Source organism: Bidens hawaiensis, unplaced genomic scaffold (assembly GCF_021521415.1).
Source record: "Bidens hawaiensis isolate Kalapana, Puna unplaced genomic scaffold, B.hawaiensis_p1.1 tig00020665_1, whole genome shotgun sequence".
Classification (NCBI taxonomy): domain Eukaryota; kingdom Viridiplantae; phylum Streptophyta; class Magnoliopsida; order Asterales; family Asteraceae; genus Bidens; species Bidens hawaiensis.
Genome location: NW_027493169.1, coordinates 95,530 through 116,580, shown reverse-complemented (window position 1 = coordinate 116,580; position 21,051 = coordinate 95,530). Strand labels below are relative to the sequence as shown.

Below are 21,051 nucleotides of genomic sequence, written 5' to 3'. Positions count from 1 at the left end.
ATGGGCTACAGACCACTCGGACCATACATATCATCCACCAAACCTTCTTCTGACGCCATCCGTAAGGTTTACAGAGGCAACATGCTTCCCGTCTGGCACTTCCTCCTCACTCGTGTCAAATCAGAGAAAACTGTTCACAGTATCCGCCGGAATATTCAAGTTCACGGCGAAAAACACCATCTCTCCGCCGGAGTAGATGTGGACGGAGGAAAGATAGAGTTGCATCATCCAATAATAATAATAATAATAATGATAATAATAATGTTAATGTTAATGTTAATGTTAGTAGTAATAATAATAGTAGAGAAGTGGCGATACAGGAGAGAGAGATGGCGGAGAAGGAGGTGGAGAGGTTGAGGCATATGGTGAGGCGGCAGCGGAAGGAGTTGAAGGCGAGGATGACGGAGGTGTCGCTGGAGGAGGCCGAGCGGAAACGGATGCTTGACGAGCGAGCCAATTACAGGTCGGAAAAGTCGTTGAGTGGTTTAAGTTTATGTGTTGGAAAGCCTCATTTTGTGTTTTGAGTGTTTTAAATTAGGCGATGGTTTTTGTGTTTAGGTATATTATTTTGCAGTAATGTGAAGTCTTTCTTACGGTTTCTGTAACGAGAAGCTCTAGTTTATGTTTGAATGCTCTAAATTATGCATTTTTTAAAATTTTTAGGTATGTTTTTGCAGTAATTTTGAATCCTTAGTTACGATTTCTGATTCAAAAAGCTATAATTTATGGTTAAATGTCATGAACTATGCATTTCTTTTGGTTTTTAGGTATACTTTTCGAAGTAATTTGAATCCTTACTGAGGGTTTCTGAATCAAAAAGCTTTAATTTATGCTTGAATGTTATAAATTATGCATTTCTTTTTGTTTTTAGGTATACTTTTGAAGTAATTGAAATCTTACTGAGGGTTTCTGAATAAAAAATGCTTGAATGTTCTGAATTCTGCATTTCATTTGGTTCATAGATAGTAATTTGGATCCTTAGTTAAGGTTTCTGTATCAAAAACTCTAATTTATGCTTTAGTTTTCTGAATTATACATTTCTTTTGGGTTTTAAGTAGTAATTTGGATCCTTAATTAAGGTTTCTGTAAAAAAAAAATCCTAGTTTATGTTTGAATATCCAATTTAGGCAAAACAAATATATATTTGTTTTTAGGTGTATTTTTGCATTAATTTGAATCCTTAATTAGGATTTCTGCATCAAAAAGCTTGAAGTTATGTTTGAATGCTCTAAATTATGCATTTAGTTTGGTTCTTAGTTGTATTTTCTCACTAATTTAAATTCTTAATTAGGCCTTGGGTATCAAAATCCCTAATTTATGTTGGATGTGCATTTTTTTAGTTTTTAGGTATGTTTTCACGGTAATTTGAATCTTTAATTAAGATTGTGATTGTTACTGCAGGCATAAGCAGGTGATGTTAGATGCATATGATCAACAATGTGATGAAGCGGCTAGAATATTTTCTGAATATCATAAGCGTCTAAGATCCTATGTTAATCAAGTTAAAGACGCGCAAAGAGTAGACAATGATCCTTCAATGGATGTACTAACAAGTTTCCAATCGGATAACAAAGGGTCCAAGCTTGCAGATGATGTAATTCTTATTGAAACGAGTCGAGAACGGAATATACGAAAGGCATGTGAATCACTCGCGCTACAAATGGTTGAAAAGATTCAGAATTCGTTTCCTGCATACGAAGGAATCGGTATCCATTTAAACCCTCAAACAGAAGCTGGAAAGTTGAGTGTTGATGTTGATGGAGATATACCTGAAGATGTGCGTGATGTTATTCCTAACTGTCTTAAAAGCCCTAATCAGTTGCTTCTTGCTATAACCACTTACACTCAGAGGTTGAAATCTTTAGTCTCCAAAGAAATTGATAAGATTGATGTTAGAGCCGATGCAGATACGTTGAGGTACAAGTATGAAAATAACAGAGTGATGCATGATTCTTCACCTGATGTAAATTCACCATTACCGTTTCAACTTTATGGTAATGGAAAAAGCGGGATTGATACGCCTTCACGAGGAACTCAAAATCAACTTCTTGAAAGACAGGTATTTTATTATTTACTATTTGTGTTTTGATGATGAAACATATTAATGAGTGTTTTTCTTTTTCTATTTTTTGTTTGCAGAAAGCACACGTTCAGCAATTTGTTGCTACTGAAGATGAACTCAACAAAGCTGCAGAAGCTAGAAGCACATGCCAAAAGCTTTTAAAGCGGTTGTATGGAAGTGTTGACTTTGACCCGTCACACCCTCTTGGTGTCGGTGGGACCTCACTGACTATGAGTAGTCTCAGACAGCTAGAGGTAATACTGTATCACCGGTCAAACCTGGATAAGTTGACCTGCTAACATTATTATAATTTGTTTTTGGATCTTGTATTTGTTCAGCTGGATGTTTGGTCAAAGGAGAGAGAAGCTGCTGGATTAAAGGCTAGCTTGACAACATTAATATCCGAGGTTCAACGTTTAAACATGTTGTGCGAAGAGAGACGTGAAGCCGAGGATTCTTTAAAGAAAAAATGGAAGAAAATTGAAGAGTTTGATGCGCGTAGATTGGAACTCAAGTCTATATACGGTGCTCTACTTAAAGCAAACATGGTAAGATGGCAATTTTGTAATAAGAAGAAACATAATATGTGAAATACGAATTCACACTCGTTTGTCTTTCAAAACATAGGATGCTGCTGCATTTTGGAGTCAGCAACCGATAGCTGCTAGAAACTATGCATCAACAACCATTATTCCAGCATGCAATGCGCTTATTGATATATCTAATAATGCAATAGATCTTATTGATAAGGAAGTTTCAGCCTTTTTTCAGAGTCCTGATAATACTCTTTACATGCTTCCATCAACCCCACAAGCACTTTTGGAGTCAATGGGTCCCACTGGTTCAACTGGGCTTGATGCGGTTGCTGCTGCTGAGAAAAGTGCCACCCTTTTGACTGCACGAGCCGGGGCAAGTGACCCGTCTGCAATTCCTTCCATATGCCGTGTTTCTGCAGCCCTTCAATATCCTGCAGGTGCGTGTGATATTTTATTACAATTATATTATATAAACAGCAATTAACACACATCACTTGTGAGGGGAAGTTACTATTCACTGAATAGCAACTATAATACTATTTGATTGTTGTTTTTAAGTTTCACTTTCACCTCTTATACTATAAACAATATACGTCTATAACCCATTTAACTTTTTAGGAATTTTATTTTTCTCAACAACTTGCGTTCACTAATTTTTTTATTAGAAAGTTAGATACGTTGTTGTGATTAGTTTTTTTCTTCTCAACGTTCCGGAATAATTGTATTAAAAACAGAGTTGTATTCGAAATAAAACAGTTATTTTGGTATCCTAAACTATACTGAGTGTGGTTAAAATACTGGTACCGTGACGAATCGAATCGATGCCGATCGAACAACTTGGTACCAGTGTCGGTATAATCGAGACCGGTATCGATATTCGTTTTTATGGTTTTTGATCCTTATACTATAAACAAGATATGTCTTTCACCCAAAATAACTTGCGTTCGTTAATAAAAATAAACAAAAAAATGCGACTGAGATATAAATTTTATTAAAATGGAGTTGTATTTGAAATAAGTTATTTTTTTAGTATCGTAAACTATATTTAGTTTTGTTACCATGACGAACCGATACCGTCTGAACAACATATGTTCTGGTTGTTTGTACTATTGCAACCGGTATCTGTATACGTTTTTATGGTCTTTGATCAATGTAATACACGTATCGATATCCTTTTAGGCATATTACGACTTTATTGTCTTGGTAAACAAACTCAGTGGTTTTCTTCTAGATTAGTGTTAGGGGTGTGCACATTTAGGTCCGGCCCGAAAAAACCCTAACCCGGACCGGCCCTATTTACAAACGTATAAAGTCGGTCTTTAGTTTCACTCCAAATCGGTTTTGGGTCGGGTCGAAAACCGACTAAAATCGAATATGATGTTCACTAAGACATTTCATCAAACAGTTGGCGGGCGTACTGAATCGAACAATAAATCAGGCCTATGATGATCAATTAAGGACCAAAATTGTGAAATCACATTGTACTAATCAAGTAATAAGGATGAATCATGCACCAAATTCAACACACACTTCAAATTTTGCAAAAAATAATGGTCTAGCATGAAGATAAAATAAAAAAAAATTACCTGATAAAGAGATGTTTGTATGTATAATCATCTGGAGCTTGTAATTGACCTGTATCCAGATCTTATTTGCTTCAGTAATACCATAATCAACAGCCGTAGTGAAGCAAAGAAACGGGTCGGTCTTGATTGCAAAGAACCGAGAGACCGTATATGGTAAGAACCGATACCCGATTATCCATTTCGGTCATTCTTCGGTCTCTAAAATCCTTTTATGTCGGTCTTCGGGTCGGTCCGGTTCTCTCACGGGTCGGGTCGGGTTTGTTGCTTTGCACAGCCCTAATTAGTGTTAACATTAAGGTTACATGCTACAAATATAATGTCTAATCATTACGATACTGTCTGCCACAACGTGTGGGGGCGTTTGCTAGTCTTTATACAAAATTAAATCATAAAATATGAATATGTGTGTGTGTGTATATATATATATGATTGTTTTGATCTTTATTTATTAGGGTTGGAAGGGTCAGATGCGGGGTTAGCCTCGGTTCTTGAATCGATGGATTTTTGTTTGAAATTGAGGGGTTCAGAAGCTTGTGTATTGGAGGATTTAGCAAAGGCGATCAATTTGGTTCATATTCGGAGGAATCTTGTTGAAAGCGGGCACACGTTATTAAATCACGCGTATCATGCTCACTAAGAATATGAAAGGTGTGTTGTAGTCGAGTAACAATATTGTTTTAAGTAAACATAATATCTAACTAATAATGTTATTTCTGCAGGACAACAAGTTACTGTTTAGAATTGGCTTCAGAACAAGAAAAAACAATCAATGAAATTTGGTTGCCCGAATTAAGAAATGGAGTTGTGAATGCTCAGAAGAGTCTCGATGATTGCAAATACGTAACGGGTTTGGTAAGTATTTTCTGATGTCATAAATATGTGGGTTGGGTACTAGGTCCAAACAGGTCTTAACGGTTAGGACGATAAACGAACCGAATGCACAAAAAAATTCTATTTTATAGTTATACGAACGAACATAACACATATCTTGTTCATGAACGTCCGTTCATTTATGATTGCTTATGTTTGTCTTCATTCATTTATATATGTTCATTAGTTTACGTGTGTCTAAGTTCGTTTGTACATTCGGTTAAACATTTTAGACATACTACATTTATGTTCGTTAATGTATTCACGTTGACGCTTAATTTTAATCGATATTTGATAGCTTATGTTTTGTTCTTTACTATCAACAACCGAACACAAACACAACGAGCAAGAAAACCTCATTCGTTTAACTGTTCGTGTTCGGTTGTTTGTTCGCTTAAAGTTAAACGGACGAGCACAAGCCTGTCTCATTCATGTTCGTTCTGTGCATCTACAATCTTATTAACGGTTTTGTTTGTTTTTTGTGACAGATGGAGGAATGGTGGGAACAGCCAGCATCGACGGTTGTTGACTGGGTAACAGTGGACGGTCGAAACGTGTTGGTTTGGAATAATCTTGTGAAGCAACTACTTGCGTTTTATGACAAGGAGCTTTTCGAGACTGCTCACTCTTAATTCAGGTTTACATTTGAAGATTATAGCTGCTAATTATCGATAAAAAGTTTTTTAATGTGTCGAGTTATGCTCTGTTTTGTACAGTTGGTGCTTGATGTGCAAGTATTTCGTGTATGATAATGTAGTTTCTTGTGAGCGTTTTTTTCCTTATTTTTCCGTGTTATTATTGTTATATAATATATATAACAAACATTATCGTTTGCGTGATTTGAGGCGTCTATTTAGTTTCTTCATGTAACCCCGTGACATATGAAACCTTTGGCCGATCGTTGCAGAGAATTTGGTGTTTGTGTTCTTCACTTGTTGCCATTTTGATGATGAAGTTGAATTGATATGTGTGATAATATAAGTACATATATTGTTATATATAACTTATAACATGTCTTGGAAGTTTCATAATTTCATTTGGTTGGCAAATTTGAGAGAAATGGTTACATATTGGAATTTTCATTTTTATTATTATAAGATGTAAATATTTTATAAATTATTGGATTGGCAAATGAACATGTCTAGCTGTCAACAAACATTCTAGTTATGACCAAGTGTAACTATATATATATATATATATATATATATATATATATATATATATATATATATATATATATATATAAATGCAAAAAATGGCTATGAGATCTCTCTAATATCAGTCGACATAATTCTTTCTTTAGTGACACCATTTGTTTATTATTAGTGTTGCCTTTATATTATACAACTTCAACATCTTAAACATTATTAATTCTTGGTTGAAGTTTGAATGTTTTCTAATATTAGGTTTTTAAATTTTTAAATACTAACAAGTAACAACATGCATTGAACCAAGAACAACATAAGTAAAAACAATTACATATTATTTACATGTATATCAATCGCGGGCTTGTTATCACGCTATTGCAAAGCAATAACAATAGTAGCAACAACTCTAGTGTTTCTCATGATACTTCGCACATTCAAAGTTGTTTATGCTAATCAACGATACCTTAGATATCAAAGATCCAGTGAGGTTATTTGATAGTCTGGTTTGTTCATAAGTTGCAGTTTTCGTTATTTTATTTCTTGATTCTAACTCTTAGAAATAGTTCGAGTTCCATTTGATTCATTTCATACTACTTTTGTTATGAGTTGTTTTAACACAGCGTCGCCCATCTTGGCGCTTTAAGGGAGAGAGTGTTGCTCAAAACAACACGTTAAAGGCTTTATCATTCGTTAAACAACAAGTTGTAGGTAAGGCAAAATGAGACGTGCAAGACATGTGAGTTTATTACTTAACAATAATAATTTAACAAATGATGTGACTAATTAATGTTAACTTATTAGGTGCATATATTGGATATCCCATGGACACTTTATGTATTTAACTCAATACATTATTAATTATGTCGTACAATATATCATATATTGTTTGTTGACAACTTGGCATATTAATTTGCCACTTTCTTCCTTATTTCCTTTAACTATCATGGTGCCCGCACGATGCAGCGGGGTATGTACGTAAACATCACATCGAACGCATAACCGTGTTACCGTTTCAGTAAGTGCGTGACTTCACAACAGTATACGCGTAACCCGACGATAATATGCTCGTAAGGCGGCATTGGAAGCTCAACTGGTGTACGGTGTCAGTAAGCACGTCAAACGACTGTACGCGCGCAATCAGGTGTCGGTGCACACGTAACTCTACATTGAATGAGTCTTGACCAGCCACCCGTTCCGCCTGACAATGTTATAACCCGAAATCCATACTGATTTAACTCCTTTCGACCCGAACCCGTCCCGAGCCAAACCAAATTAACCTTTTGTGCATCGACCCATTCCTACCTTAACCTTTTAGACCCATGACCTGAACGGAGAACCCGCCCGACCCGTTTTGCCGAATCTTAATGGTAATCACGTAACACATTAAGTTTTAAAAATGAAAAAAAATATAGCAATACCATACTCAAAATAAAGAGAATAAAATACTCGTTTTTATGGTATAATGTTTTTTAAATAATATTAACGTGTGAAAAAGTTATAAATGTTTAAACGTCATGGGGGGTAGTTGGTTTAAAATAAGGGATATATATGTAACTATTATATAAATTAACAAAATGTAATTAAAGTGAAAGGACCAAATTTGTAATTATTATTGAATAAATTAAAATCAATACACCATTTTTGCTAAAAGACAAAATTGTCAAAAGACAAAATTGCCCCTAAAATGTCTTAATTATATGCATTGTGGTTTGTACTTAAAGCAACAAGTTTAGTACCTCTTAAAATTTAAGAGGACCCTCACTTATGCTTTATATATAGTATAGATATTATATAACACATTTACATCTTATAAAATAAAAAAGAAAATTCCTAGATGTAACATTTTTTCTAAATATATAGCTTATAAATAGGAACATATGTGATCACCTAAAACATAATTCAACTCCATCTTCAAAATGACAAGTGAAGAAAACATATGCATGCTCCTAGACTCATACTGGTACAAACACCAGATTCTCATCAACGATCGGCCAACAATTTCCACTTCCGAGACGCGTAAGCATAAGGTGATGGAATCGTTTAAGTCGAAACGAAGAGATGAAATGATAGCATTGATGATAATAGATTGTAGAAATGATGTGGAGGTTAAGGGTCTACTTAGATTTTGGGCTCATTCTGTTGCTTCCCTGTTTCTTAATTATTTCTCTTCTTCCATACTCCGTCACGTATTTTTTTTTTATTATTATCTAATTTTCATCGGTTTTTTGGAGTGAAAAGTTGGATTGTTGTTAACTTTGGTGAGAAATAGATATACATGTTTGATGCAAAGAATCATAGTTAAACATTGTATTATTTTGTTTATTCTATTATGGAAGTGGTTTAGAACATATCATATCTACAAGTACAATATGATACAATGAGTTATAAGAATGGTTATGGACTAGATAACTACACATCTCATATGATAAACATTCAAGCAATCAAAAAAATGTTAGTGGAGTTTTTATAACATGGGGCGTGATTTAAAATGTTGTAAGTGAAGAAGAAAGAAATTCAGTAATTTTTATGTATATTCGAAAAGTTACTGTTCACATCTTATAATAAAAGTACATCCATATAAGTTGCCTTGTGCATATTCCCTACTCCCCCTCCCCCCCCAACCCACACCCACACACATCCTTGCATTTTCTAAGGCTCGAAACCATACAACCGAGCTAAATATTGAGCCGGTTAGCCAGCCCTGACTCACCTAATCGTAAACTTCAATTAACCATGATGACAAATGTATCATAACCAATGGTCTCATACAAAATTTGCAAAGTAAACAATCAACCAACCGATTAACTATCAACTAACGATAAAATGCGTTACCTTTGAATACAAAGAAGCAAAAATAAACAATACAACTAATATCCTTCTTGACATATAGTGACAAGTAAGCGCGTTTTGGTACCTTTGTATTAAACTTTCATCAAGGTTCGGATTTGTCTTAGGCCATTGCATCATAATCATCAAGCTTGTCATTATACACCATGACTTTTCTCTTAATCTTGGATGTATCAACCCATGTGATAAAATCTTCCATGTTTCTTGTTACTAGAAACGCCGGGTCGGTAACTGTTTCCGGGCCCACACGAACATGTCCTTGTTCGATGTATGTCACAGCTTCCTTCAAGTGTTCGGCAAACTTCAACCTTACCAATACCGTTGCAAGCCGTCGCCTAAAACAATCAAAACATCAATTATTATTATTATTATTATTATTATTATTATTATTATTATTATCATGAATAAAAAGCAAGATTATTAAATTTTTTTAAAGACTGCATCTTTCTTACCGGCAAAAGGATGACACTGATAAACGGTCACACAAAGCTAAGCTTTTTTGAGACGGTATCACACCCATGTTGTACCTGCATTAACACAGGTTTAATGTATGCAATTAGCAGAATACTTTCAAAGCACTCATAAGTGTGTACACGAAACCAAACCACCAAATAACCGAATCTAATAAAATAAGCAGACCGCCGATTAACCAAATCCAATAAAACCAACCCGCCAAAACCAAACAAAAATTCACTATTTTGCTATTTTTGGACCAAAACTAGCAAGCCTAAAGCCTAACTAGTAAAACCGAAACCGAACTGAACCCATTGTAAGAACCCAAAAAACAATAAAACCAAAACCATAACATTTTTCAATAACCCAAAAACCGAAAGTTCAGATTTTGGTTCGGTCTTGAGTTGAAAACTGTGCATCCTATTCAAGGGTAACAAAATGAAAAAAACATAAGTCCATAATCTATGCATGTTAACTACTAACTTATTACTCCATGGCTAAGCAGTTAATGAGGAAAAATATCAGATATCAATCAAGGACCGATATCTATCGAGGTGAAATATCGGTAATTTAAAACACTGATATTGGAAATATCGGTGATATATTAGTCCAATATCGGTCAAATATCGCCAATATTATCAGGACCGATATTTGTCGAGAGGATCGATAACCGAGTCCCACCGAGATACCACCGATATTGACTGCATAGCTCCCTGTTAAAACCTAAAAACTGAAACCAACCCAAACCCATCGTGAAAACCAAAAACCCATATAACCGAAACCAAACATTTTTCAAAAGACCCAAAAACCAAAATTTCAGATTTTGTTTCCGTTCGATCCCAAAACCGATCCGTGCACATCCGGGCACCAAAACTAAATAACACAATTCAATAATCAACAAATGCTAACCGTTAACTAATTACTCAATTCAACTAGTAACAAATTAACAAACAAACTCACAGCTTCTCAAGAAGCGCATCGCTCATCTCGATGCGATACGGGTCTGTCGGTTCCATCTGCTTCAATATATTAACTAGCTTCTGTGCCATTCTACACAAACCCGAGTACCTAATTCAATCAAACCACACACATTAGTCAAATTCCACTAAAACCTAAACTACTAAGACACATTAGTCAAGATCTACAAAAACCATTCACACAATCAAGAAGCCATGGAAAATAAATAACTAACAACAACAACAACAACAACAACAATAATAATAAGTTAATAACAGCTTAACAAGTAAACAAACAAGCTTAACTGTTTCTAAAAGAACCTAGTGTTGATGAGTTGATCTATATAGTTCTACAACTGAATTAGATACGATTCGCATTTCGGTTGCAGATTTAACATCTGAATTCCTAACTAATCAAATCCCACTAAAACCTAAACTACTAACACACATTAATCAAAAGATCTATCAGAAGGCAATGTAAAATAAATAAATAATAATAATAATAATAATAATAAGTTATAACAGCTTAACAAACAAGCTTAACTGTTTCTAAAATAACCTAATGTTGATCTATATAACTCTTCAACTGAATTAGATACGATTCACATTTCAGCCGCTAATTAAACATGATAATAAGCAACTTAAAACAAATAAACAACAACAACAACAATAATAATAATAACTTAAAACAAGCTTAACTGCTTCTGTAATCACCTAACTAATCAAATTCTACTCATAATATGATTCACATTTCGGTTGTCGATTCATATGATTCACATAACGGTTGCTGATTAAACATCTGGACTCCTAACTAATCAAGCTCCACTTAAACCTAAACTACTAACACAGAAGCAATTGAAAACAAATAAACAACAACAACAACAATAATAATAATAATAATAAGTATGAATTAACAAAACCCAACAAGTTAATAATAGAATTAGAACATAAAGACTGTTACTTTTTGTAATCGTCACGGCCGGTAACATGGTAGCGGTGCATAACATGAGCTTCACGGTGGCCGCCTTCGCGTTTCCATTCGAGAAAGTTGACTTTTTTAAGCAGCTTCTTCTCATGAAACTTAAGCTTCCTCATATTCAATTCAATTCAATTGTTGCAGCAAAACCCTGAAATTGATTTTGATTTGATTTAGGGTTTTAGTTTGGGATGAAACACATAATTGGGATTTGAATTGGGCTGGGCCTAATATATGTACAAATGGGTGTGGGCTTAAAATCTCTTTAAAGGTTTACAATGGGTTATTTGATTTTGATTCAGTAACTGATGATAAAAGTGCACAAAAAACCCGAACTTGTAACCGGACCTGAAAAAAAACTGGAAACGGGTTTTTTAATATCCGAACTTGTATATGACTCTACCCGTAGGGTATGCATTTTAGTACCAAAACCTGCAATCGAAACCAGACCAAACTTGTATCCAGTAATGCCCTAAAACTGAAATCGGTTTTTCAAATACCCGATAAATACAAATACCTAAGAAAAACACAGCCCATAAATAACTCATAAATATCAAAAAATACCAAAAAAAAAAACTAAAAGTAAAGTTTTTTCAGTTCCCTGAAAATAGGATATCAAATACATGATTATAAACCCGACCCCGAACTCGGTACATATGGTATGTTTTAAGAGACAATACACGGACTCGAACCCTACCGAGTATGGTCAATTCCTGATTTTTCCAATACTAGGTCATACTCGGACCCGATTTCATACCTGGAACCAGGTATTAGAAAAATAATTACGGCTACATCCCGAACTAAATAATCAAATAAGAATTCGGATTGATTTCTTCTTCTGTTTTGGTTCGGTTCGATTTAACATGTTTCAAACTCAATGATGAGCATCTTTGTAAAAGGTTAGGTTATGAGAGGTGAGCAATAATCAAATCGTTAACCGAAACTAACCAAACAACAAATTAACCGAAAACCGACTAGATTTTTTTATGTTTCCAATGTTAATACTCTTTAGATTTGGGGGTTAAGTACCTTTACATGCTTGCCCTACGAATGAAAAATAAATTGTAAACTTAATACAAACATCTTAAAAAAATCATCTCAAAAAGATTAAGCTGTAATAATAATTTATAAACGACAACCCATACACTTTCAAAATCTACTTTTAAATTACATATATTTTTTGAAACTATGAGACTCGAACTCACACATGTTTGATCAGTTTTTTATCCAACCTTCTTTTACCCCTAAGCAAAAACCCTTTGTTCAAGTTTCTATTATATTTCCAAATGCACCAGTGTTAATTTTAGACATTGATTGATATGTAAACTTTTTAGTTTAGTAATTAGCATTTAGGAAAGAAAAAACAAAAAACTTAGGATAAAAATCTAGTCATAACAATTTAAAAAAAGACTACAATTAATATCTTTTGTATATGATAACTATTTTTTTTTCAAATATAATAAATGATTTGAGTTGGGATAAATGATAGGTAAGAGAAGTGGTGGGATGTGACAACTGTGAGTCTGTACCCAATCAATGCACCATCATCAAGTCCCCCTGCCACCGCCGGTGCCACCACCACCGGTAATACTCAAGAAACCCCTTTATTATACTATTTTATATATTTATATTTTAATTCAAAATACATTCAAAAGGAATTAAAATCATATGCATTTTAGAATATTTAGCTGATAAGATATATAAATATTAGAAACGGATAACGTAAAATCATATAATAAATAATTCATATGATAGCAGAAACTTTATTACTTTCAAATATTAACTTTTTGTCATAAAATATTTAATAATGTAATATTAATATTATAATATATTAAAAAAAGACGTATCTTAATCTTAAATATATATAAACGAAATATTTAAAAGCTCTCGAGTTGCTCTCCACTTAGTCACTAGATTGCTTTAATTGTAAATGAAAACTTCTCATGCATTTGACCCGAATTCACGAGTATGGGTCTCATCAAACCCAGATAGTCTTTAAACGAGTTATAACATCTTATTAAATTGAAAATTAATCTCACTAAATATTTGATATAAAAACTATATAAAATAGGAATATACTAATTATTAATAATCGATTTTTTAAAAAAACTATATTATTTATAATTAAGAAACATTTTTTTAGTAAAAAATAAGCAAGTCACGGGTTTCAACAAACTCAGTTAACTTTTAAATCGGGTTATAACATCTCATTTATTTATGAAACTCTTTCATTATCAAACCCTAAGTATATTATTAATATTCTTACAATAAATAAAATTAAAATCCAAAAAAATATATAAATATTATAAACGGATAACGTAAAACAAACCCCGTAATACGGGGAAAATAAAAGCTAGTAAACATATTTCTAAGTCCATGAAGGTAAATACTGGAATTTGTAATTTGAATAATAGATATTTTTAGCTTGACAAAAATAGTCACGGGACATTTGGAATATTGTAACTTCTGAAATTGATTAAAAAAACTCGTGAGTATTTCGTATGACAGGATGTTGTGGTCTATACAACATTAACTCACAGAAACTTTAATTTTTGTTACTGTTATCATTGGTTAAATATATAACAGAAAGTATTGATAACAAAAACATATATAAAAAATGTTGATATATATGAAATATTTAATAAAAGAAAATCATAAATTTATTTCAAGACCAGAATAATATATTTTATCCTTTTTATTATGCACTGGTAAAAGATATAGATGTGTTTGGTGGAGAAAACACAAACTTAAATAGTTGATAAAAGGTTCATGTAATAGAAAAGTATTATTATGATCACAATGTGTAATTATTTTTTATATTATGATAACTTTTCTAGAGAAAATTATAGAGATGCAAATAAATTATTTTCAATTTACAATCATCTTTCCTAAAAATTAATTTGATTGTTAGTAATGTGATATAACTTAGAAAACAATTGAAGATATGATGTTTTGAGTGGATATAAACTAATTAAATCACTTTATATATACTTCCAACCCTTTGAAAAATAATTTGCTTTCACCCTATTTTCTTTCTGGTAATTAGTAGGGATAAATAACAACTCTTCATGGTTATAAAGAGACAATTACACACGACTTTTATTAAGTGTTTCAACCTTGTCAAATTTTTTTATAAGTGTTAAATCGTTATAGAAGTAATTGATATAAAGGGAACGTGTGTAACTTTTGTTGCTGTTTACTAATTGAATTTTACTTAATTTGAGCAATTATGAAATCTGGATACTATTTAGTATTTCTTTTGTTCTTCTTTATTGTTACCTACACTTTCAGGTTCAACTCAATTAAAAAAGAATCACTCACTAGTAACTAGAATTCATATATATTTCCCATATAAATCATATAATTATTGTTTCATAAATGTCACTTAACAAAAGTATCATAAAACTGAAAAACCTGATTAATGTTTTGTTACTTTAAAAAGAACTTTTTAGTAATATTAAATGGATCAACATTTTTATAGTGACTTTGAAACATTTACGAAATTTGGTTAGCAAAGTGTGTCATATGTCATTTCAATTCATTTATAGAATATACAAAAATAGACAAACATTTATTGAAGAGCACCATCCTCAATAATTCTATTCTTGCATAAATCAAAAGAATATTGTCCTTAATAGTTAATACCAGAAAGCCGTAACAAAATCATGAATTACCAAATAGACAAAACATAATGATTTTTTTGTTTTAACACGAAACACCCGAACAGAAACGTAATGACTTGGCTCACCCAACCTGAAGAAAACCCACAAATGAGAAAACTCATTAGCTCCGCTCAGAACAAAATACTCTAAGTGAAATTTGAACCTGCAACCTCCCATCGAAACAAAACACATAATAATAATAATAATAATACAAACCAAAACTTAATATAATTTATCTCATTATCATGCCTTCGGCGAATGTTCATAAGCTTTGCGAGGGTTTTCCCGAAATCGAAAGGCGAATGTATCCCGATGTGATGATTTTAGCTAGTTAAAGGTGGGCAAATAAACCGGTTAACCGACTGACCCGAAAATTGAATCGAATCAACCGATTGAAACCGTATGTATAAAATCAGTTTGTAATTTTCTCCACCAAAATAGGTTCCAAACTGGTTAACCAAACCGAAACCGATCAAAACTCGAACTGAAACCGATCATAAATCGGTTTTGATTTTTATTGACCAAACCGAGTCGGTTTCAACCGAAACTAGTTTATACACATCAATAGTCAGTAGCCTATTTAAAGAAGTCGTCGGTCAATTAAAAAAAGTAATAATAATAATAATAATAATAATAATAATAATAATAATAATAAAAACCAAAACTGAATAATATAATATCAAATCTTGGAAAAGTTCAACCTCCAAATCCAAGTATTTCTGCAGTAAAAAAGAGTAAGAAAAAGGCAATAATCTGCTCCGTAATTACAGGCACAACACCACCACCAAATTCAGTTTCTACTCGTTTTCCAACAAATTAACAACACATTACAAAACCCCCAAATTCTCATCTCACCAATTACTCATTACTCAATCCCAAAACCCACATTCATCATTTCAAGATTCTTAACACCCATTTCTTGATTCCTTCAAAAAATCACCTTTTTATCAAAATTACACCCCAAGATTACATCTTTCACACATTTATCAAATACCCATTTGTTAATTTGTGTTTTTACACAAAACCACATTGATTGATCAATTCAAGATTCATAACACCCATTTCTTGATTCCTTCAAAAAACCAGTTTTTGATCAAAATTACACCCCAAGATTACATCTTTCACACATTAATCAAATACCCATATCACCAAATCCAATACCCATTTGTTAATTTGTGTTTTAACACTCACAAAACCCACAATGATCAATTCAAGATTCATAAAAAAATGAGTTTTTGATCAAAATTAGACCCCAAGATTGCATCTTTCACACAATAATCCAATACCCATTTGTTAATTTGTGTGGTTTTACTTACAAAACCCACATTGATAAATTCAAGATTCATAATACCCATTTCTTGATTCCTTCAAAAAATGAGATTTTGATCAAATAATCAAATACCCACATCACCAAATCCAATACCCATTTGTTAATTTGTGTTTTAACAAGAATTGGATCATATGTTGTTGAGTAGTTGAGAACAGAGGAGCAGTTGGAATTTGAATAATATGGGTGGTGGAGATAAGTCTAATAGTAATAGTAGTAGTTTGAATGTGTTGTCACAAGCTAGAATGATATTGTGGATGACTAGAGGGATGACAACTTTGTTGCTGTGGATCTGTGTTGTGCAGTTATTGACAGTTGGTGAGATTTGGGGTCCTAGATTGTTGAAAACTTGGCCTTCTTGTTATTCATCTCAACAGATTAATAATAATAATAATAATATTAATAATAATATTCATTCTGCTTCTTCAAATTCTTTCTTGGAAAACAAAGTTTATCTTCCACCCAAAAGTAAGTTATTGGATTGTTTATTGAGTTGTTGAATTCTGATTGTTTTCTTATTTGGTTGTGAATTGATGTTTGCAGCAAGTCATTGAATAATTTAAGCCTTTTAGATTTGGAGTTTTACTATGATTTTTTTAATTTTTTTTAATATTTTGGTGTGTGCGTTAAATTTTAAGTTTTTTGGTTTGTTAATGATTTTTTGTGTTAAATTTTTAGCTTTTTGGTTTCTTGAATGATTTTTTTTTGGAAACCAAAGTTTATCTTCTACCCAAGAGTAAGTTATTGAATTATGATTGTTTGCTTATTTGGTTGTGAATTGGTGTTTGCAGCAAGTCATTGAATAGTTCAAGCCTTTTAGATTTGGTGATTTATTTTATTTATTTATTTTTGTGTCAAGTTTCAAGATTTTTTGATTTTTTTAATGAATTTTTGGGTTAGGTTTCATGATTTTCGGTTTCTAGAATGATTTTTTTACTGTTATTGAATGATTTTTTGTGTTAAGCTTCATAATTTTCTGATGTTTGCAGCTAGTCATTGAAAAATTTAAGCCTTTTAGATTTAGAGTTTTACTGTTATTAAATGATTTCTTTTGTGTAAAGTTTCAAGTTTTTTGGTTTCTTGAATGATTTTTTTAGTCAAGTTTAGAGTTTTTTTTTTAATATATTTTTGTGTTAAGTTTATTTTCGGTTTCTAGAATGATTTTTAGTGTCAAGTTTCAAGATTTTTGGTTTCTTGTATGAATTTTTGTGTTAAGTTCCAAGCCTTTTAGTTTCTTGAATGATTATTTATTGTGTCAAATTTCAAGATTTTCGGTTTCTTTAGTAATCTTTTTTGTGTATTTGTATAAATATATGGTTGAATTGGTGTTTAATTTTGTAATTTAGAGTTTTGCAAATCCTGAATTTAGTTTTGTTTATTGCAGGGGCTTACAAGAACAATGGTTATCTGATGGTTTCTTGCAACGGAGGACTAAATCAAATGCGAGGAGCCGTAAGTTTATTATTTACTCCGTTTTAATTACAAGTGATCAACTTGCTAATTTGTTATTGGATATGCAGATCTGTGACATGGTTGCTGTTGCTAGATACTTAAATGTCACACTTATTGTTCCCGAATTGGATAAATCATCGTTTTGGGCTGATCCTAGGTAAGTTGACCATTTCCACTAGTCAAACTAGTTAATAATTAGTAATTACATAAATTCTGAGATTTTGAATTTATAATCTCCAGTGACTTTGAAGACATCTTTGATGTTGATCATTTCATTAGATCGTTGAGGGACGAGGTTCGGATATTGAAAGAGCTTCCACCGAGGCTTAAACGACGAGTCGAACGTGGAAATTTTCGCTCATTAGCACCGATTAGTTGGTCTGACATTTCTTATTATCATAATCAGGTTTACTTTTTTAGTTTTTTTCTCATAATCATGTTAAGTTTGACTTTTTAAAACGAACAATGATGAATGATTCTAACGTGTCGAATTATCAATGGCCCGCAGATTCTTCCACTTGTCCAAAGGTTTAAAGTTGTACATTTAAATAGAACCGATGCTCGACTTGCAAACAACGGTCTCCCTCTAGAGATTCAAAAACTGCGTTGTCGGGTCAATTTTAGTGGCTTGAAATTCACTCCACAAATTGAGGAATTAGGTGAAAAAGTTGTGAAGATTCTTAGGAAAAAAGGGCCTTTTTTAGTTCTTCATCTTAGATATGAAATGGATATGTTGGCGTTCTCGGGCTGCACGCAAGGGTGCAATACTGAAGAAGTTGAAGAATTGACAAGAATGAGGTGAGTCCTTAAACATGGTTTGATTTTTATTTTTATTTTTATTAATCAAACGGGTCAGTTTTAATGAGGTGATTTTTGAAACAAGATTCGATTTTTATTCTTTTATTTCAACCCGTTTTTATAAAAGTTATTCTTCAAATGGGTCACTTTTAATGAGGTGAGTTTTGAAAAAAAGATTCGATTTTTATTTTGACCCGTTTTGTATTTTTGATTATTTCTCAAATGGGTCACTTTTAATGAAGTGATTCTGAAACAAGATTCGATTTTAGTTTGACAAGTGTGTGTGTGTGTGTTTTTTTTTTATTATTCCTCAAACGGGTTGCTTTTAAATATGAGGTAATTTTTGTTGCAAGATTCGGTTTTTTTTTTCAACCAGTTTTTTATTTTTATTTTATTATTAATCAAACTGCTCATTTTCGAATTGTTAGATATGCTTATACATGGTGGAAAGAGAAAGAAATCAACTCTGATTTCAAGAGAAAAGAAGGGTTGTGTCCAATGACACCGGAAGAAACCGCTTTGATTTTACATGCGTTAAGAATCGATCGAAACATTCAAATTTATATTGCTGCGGGTGAAATTTACGGTGGTGAAAGACGAATGGCGAGTTTAGCTTCTGAGTTCCCAAATCTGGTTCGTAAAACCGATTATTCAATGATAACTAAAATTACCAATTTACCCCTATAATATTTTAAACCTATGTAAGCTAACGGTTGTTATGAACAGGTGAGAAAGGAGACGTTGTTGGACCCATTGGAGCTCGGGTTCTTTCAAAACCATTCGTCGCAAATGGCTGCACTCGATTATCTTGTTTCTTTAGAAAGTGATATCTTTGTTCCGACATATGATGGAAATATGGCTCGAGTCGTTGAGGGTCATCGAAGGTATTACATTAATATATATCGTGTCATTTACTTGTTAACGGGCCAACCAAGTAGTAAGTAGTCAAAGTGTCAAACCCAGCCCGGTCCGTTTCAACCCAAACTCGTAATAACAGATTGGTTATTTTAGGAAATGGAGAAAAAATGTTTATGGGACAAACCGGCCCGACTCGTTTTGACAGTTGACACATATTTTGAATAAAAAACTGGCCCGTTTCAACCCAAACTCGTAATAACAGATTAGTTATTTAGAAAATGGAGAAAAAATGTTTACGGGACAAACCGGCCCGACCCGTTTTGACAGTTGACACATATTTTGAATAAAAAACCGGCCCGTTTTGACATGATTGACCCGTTTCAAGACAACTCACACTAGTCTTTTTTTTTATAACAAAATCTTAACTTTTTTTTGCTGAAAATGTACCAGATACTTGGGGTTCAAGAAGACCATCCGGCTTGACCGAAAAGTCTTGGTTGACTTAATAGACAGATACAGTGAAGGGTCACTGAACTGGGAGGATTTTTCAAACGCGGTCAAAGAAGTTCACGCGGACCGAATGGGTCGCCCGGCCCGACGTGTGATGATTTCGGATCGACCGAAGGAAGAAGAGTATTTCTACGCTAACCCGTACGAGTGTTTGGATTCTTGAAAAGATTGACTTAATTAGTTGGAGATTATGTTTTGATTGTATGTATACTTACATAGTATAAGTATGCATTTTGTTTTGAGAGTATTTGAATATAATGGCTTACATAAAGTTTCTAGCTTTAATAGTTAGTAGTTAATAGTTAATACAAACTTTCATATCATCTTTCATTTTCATTTTAGATTGTTAAAAAAAAACAATGTTTTCGTGCCCGGACTGGTTATGGAACTAGACCGTCTTATGGATTTACCGCCTGGGTTGGATCGGTTTTTATAACTGGATGTTGTCATAAATTATTCAAAAATTTAAAATACATAACTTAAACAAAATATGAAACTACTTTATTTTTATGGTATCTAACTGGAAATGGTAAATGAATAACCTAATAAATTTTAGAAGAATAAAAAAATTAATTTTGAAATTTTGGTTCAACCATACACCATGAATCCGGCCTTGTTCTCATTGTAAACGGCCGGCCTAAACAAAAGCGGTTATGTAGGTGGTAGGTCTGATTATGAGAACATTAAAACGAGCATAACAATGTAGTAATGTTAAGTTTTACTTTATTATGGAGGATGTAATAAACAAGATACCGAACATTCGAAATAGTAAATGAATAACCTAATAAATTTTAAAAGAAAAAAAATAATTTTGAACTCCGGTTCAACCATGAACCATGAATCCGGCCTTGCTCTCATTGTAACCGGCCGGCCCAAACCAAAGCGGTTGTGTAGGTGGCTTGTCCGATTATGAGAACATTAAAACAAGCAAAACAACGTGGTAATATTAAATTTTACTTTAAATCTTTTATACTTACTAAACACTAAGTATATAAAATGAATAAATTTAA

At 32.7% G+C, this 21,051-nt stretch overlaps 2 protein-coding genes and 1 pseudogene across 3 annotated transcripts; 2 read left to right on the top strand and 1 right to left on the bottom strand.

Moving 5' to 3' along the window:
• On the top strand, window positions 1-5,891 carry LOC143561368 (AUGMIN subunit 5-like; annotated as a pseudogene). The gene is made up of 8 exons (XR_013140294.1): window positions 1-463; window positions 1,402-2,059; window positions 2,140-2,316; window positions 2,401-2,610; window positions 2,690-3,035; window positions 4,637-4,832; window positions 4,904-5,036; window positions 5,543-5,891. The product of XR_013140294.1 is annotated as an AUGMIN subunit 5-like (transcript).
• Window positions 5,892-8,929: 3,038 nt separating this feature from the next.
• LOC143561356 (uncharacterized) lies at window positions 8,930-11,560 on the bottom strand. The gene is made up of 4 exons (XM_077049468.1): window positions 11,420-11,560; window positions 10,463-10,570; window positions 9,502-9,576; window positions 8,930-9,384 (listed from the first exon to the last, which is right to left on the bottom strand). The coding sequence occupies exons 1-4, from the start codon at window positions 11,551-11,553 to the stop codon at window positions 9,153-9,155; spliced, it is 549 nt and encodes a 182-aa protein (XP_076905583.1). The 5' UTR covers window positions 11,554-11,560; the 3' UTR covers window positions 8,930-9,152.
• A 4,866-nt stretch (window positions 11,561-16,426) lies between these two features.
• LOC143561366 (rhamnogalacturonan I rhamnosyltransferase 1-like) lies at window positions 16,427-20,242 on the top strand. Its single transcript, XM_077049474.1, has 8 exons — window positions 16,427-16,891; window positions 17,808-17,875; window positions 17,944-18,032; window positions 18,116-18,281; window positions 18,384-18,673; window positions 19,102-19,306; window positions 19,400-19,557; window positions 19,982-20,242. Exons 1-8 carry the CDS (start codon window positions 16,606-16,608, stop codon window positions 20,202-20,204), a joined length of 1,485 nt encoding a protein of 494 aa, XP_076905589.1. The 5' UTR covers window positions 16,427-16,605; the 3' UTR covers window positions 20,205-20,242.
• Window positions 20,243-21,051: the final 809 nt, after the last annotated feature.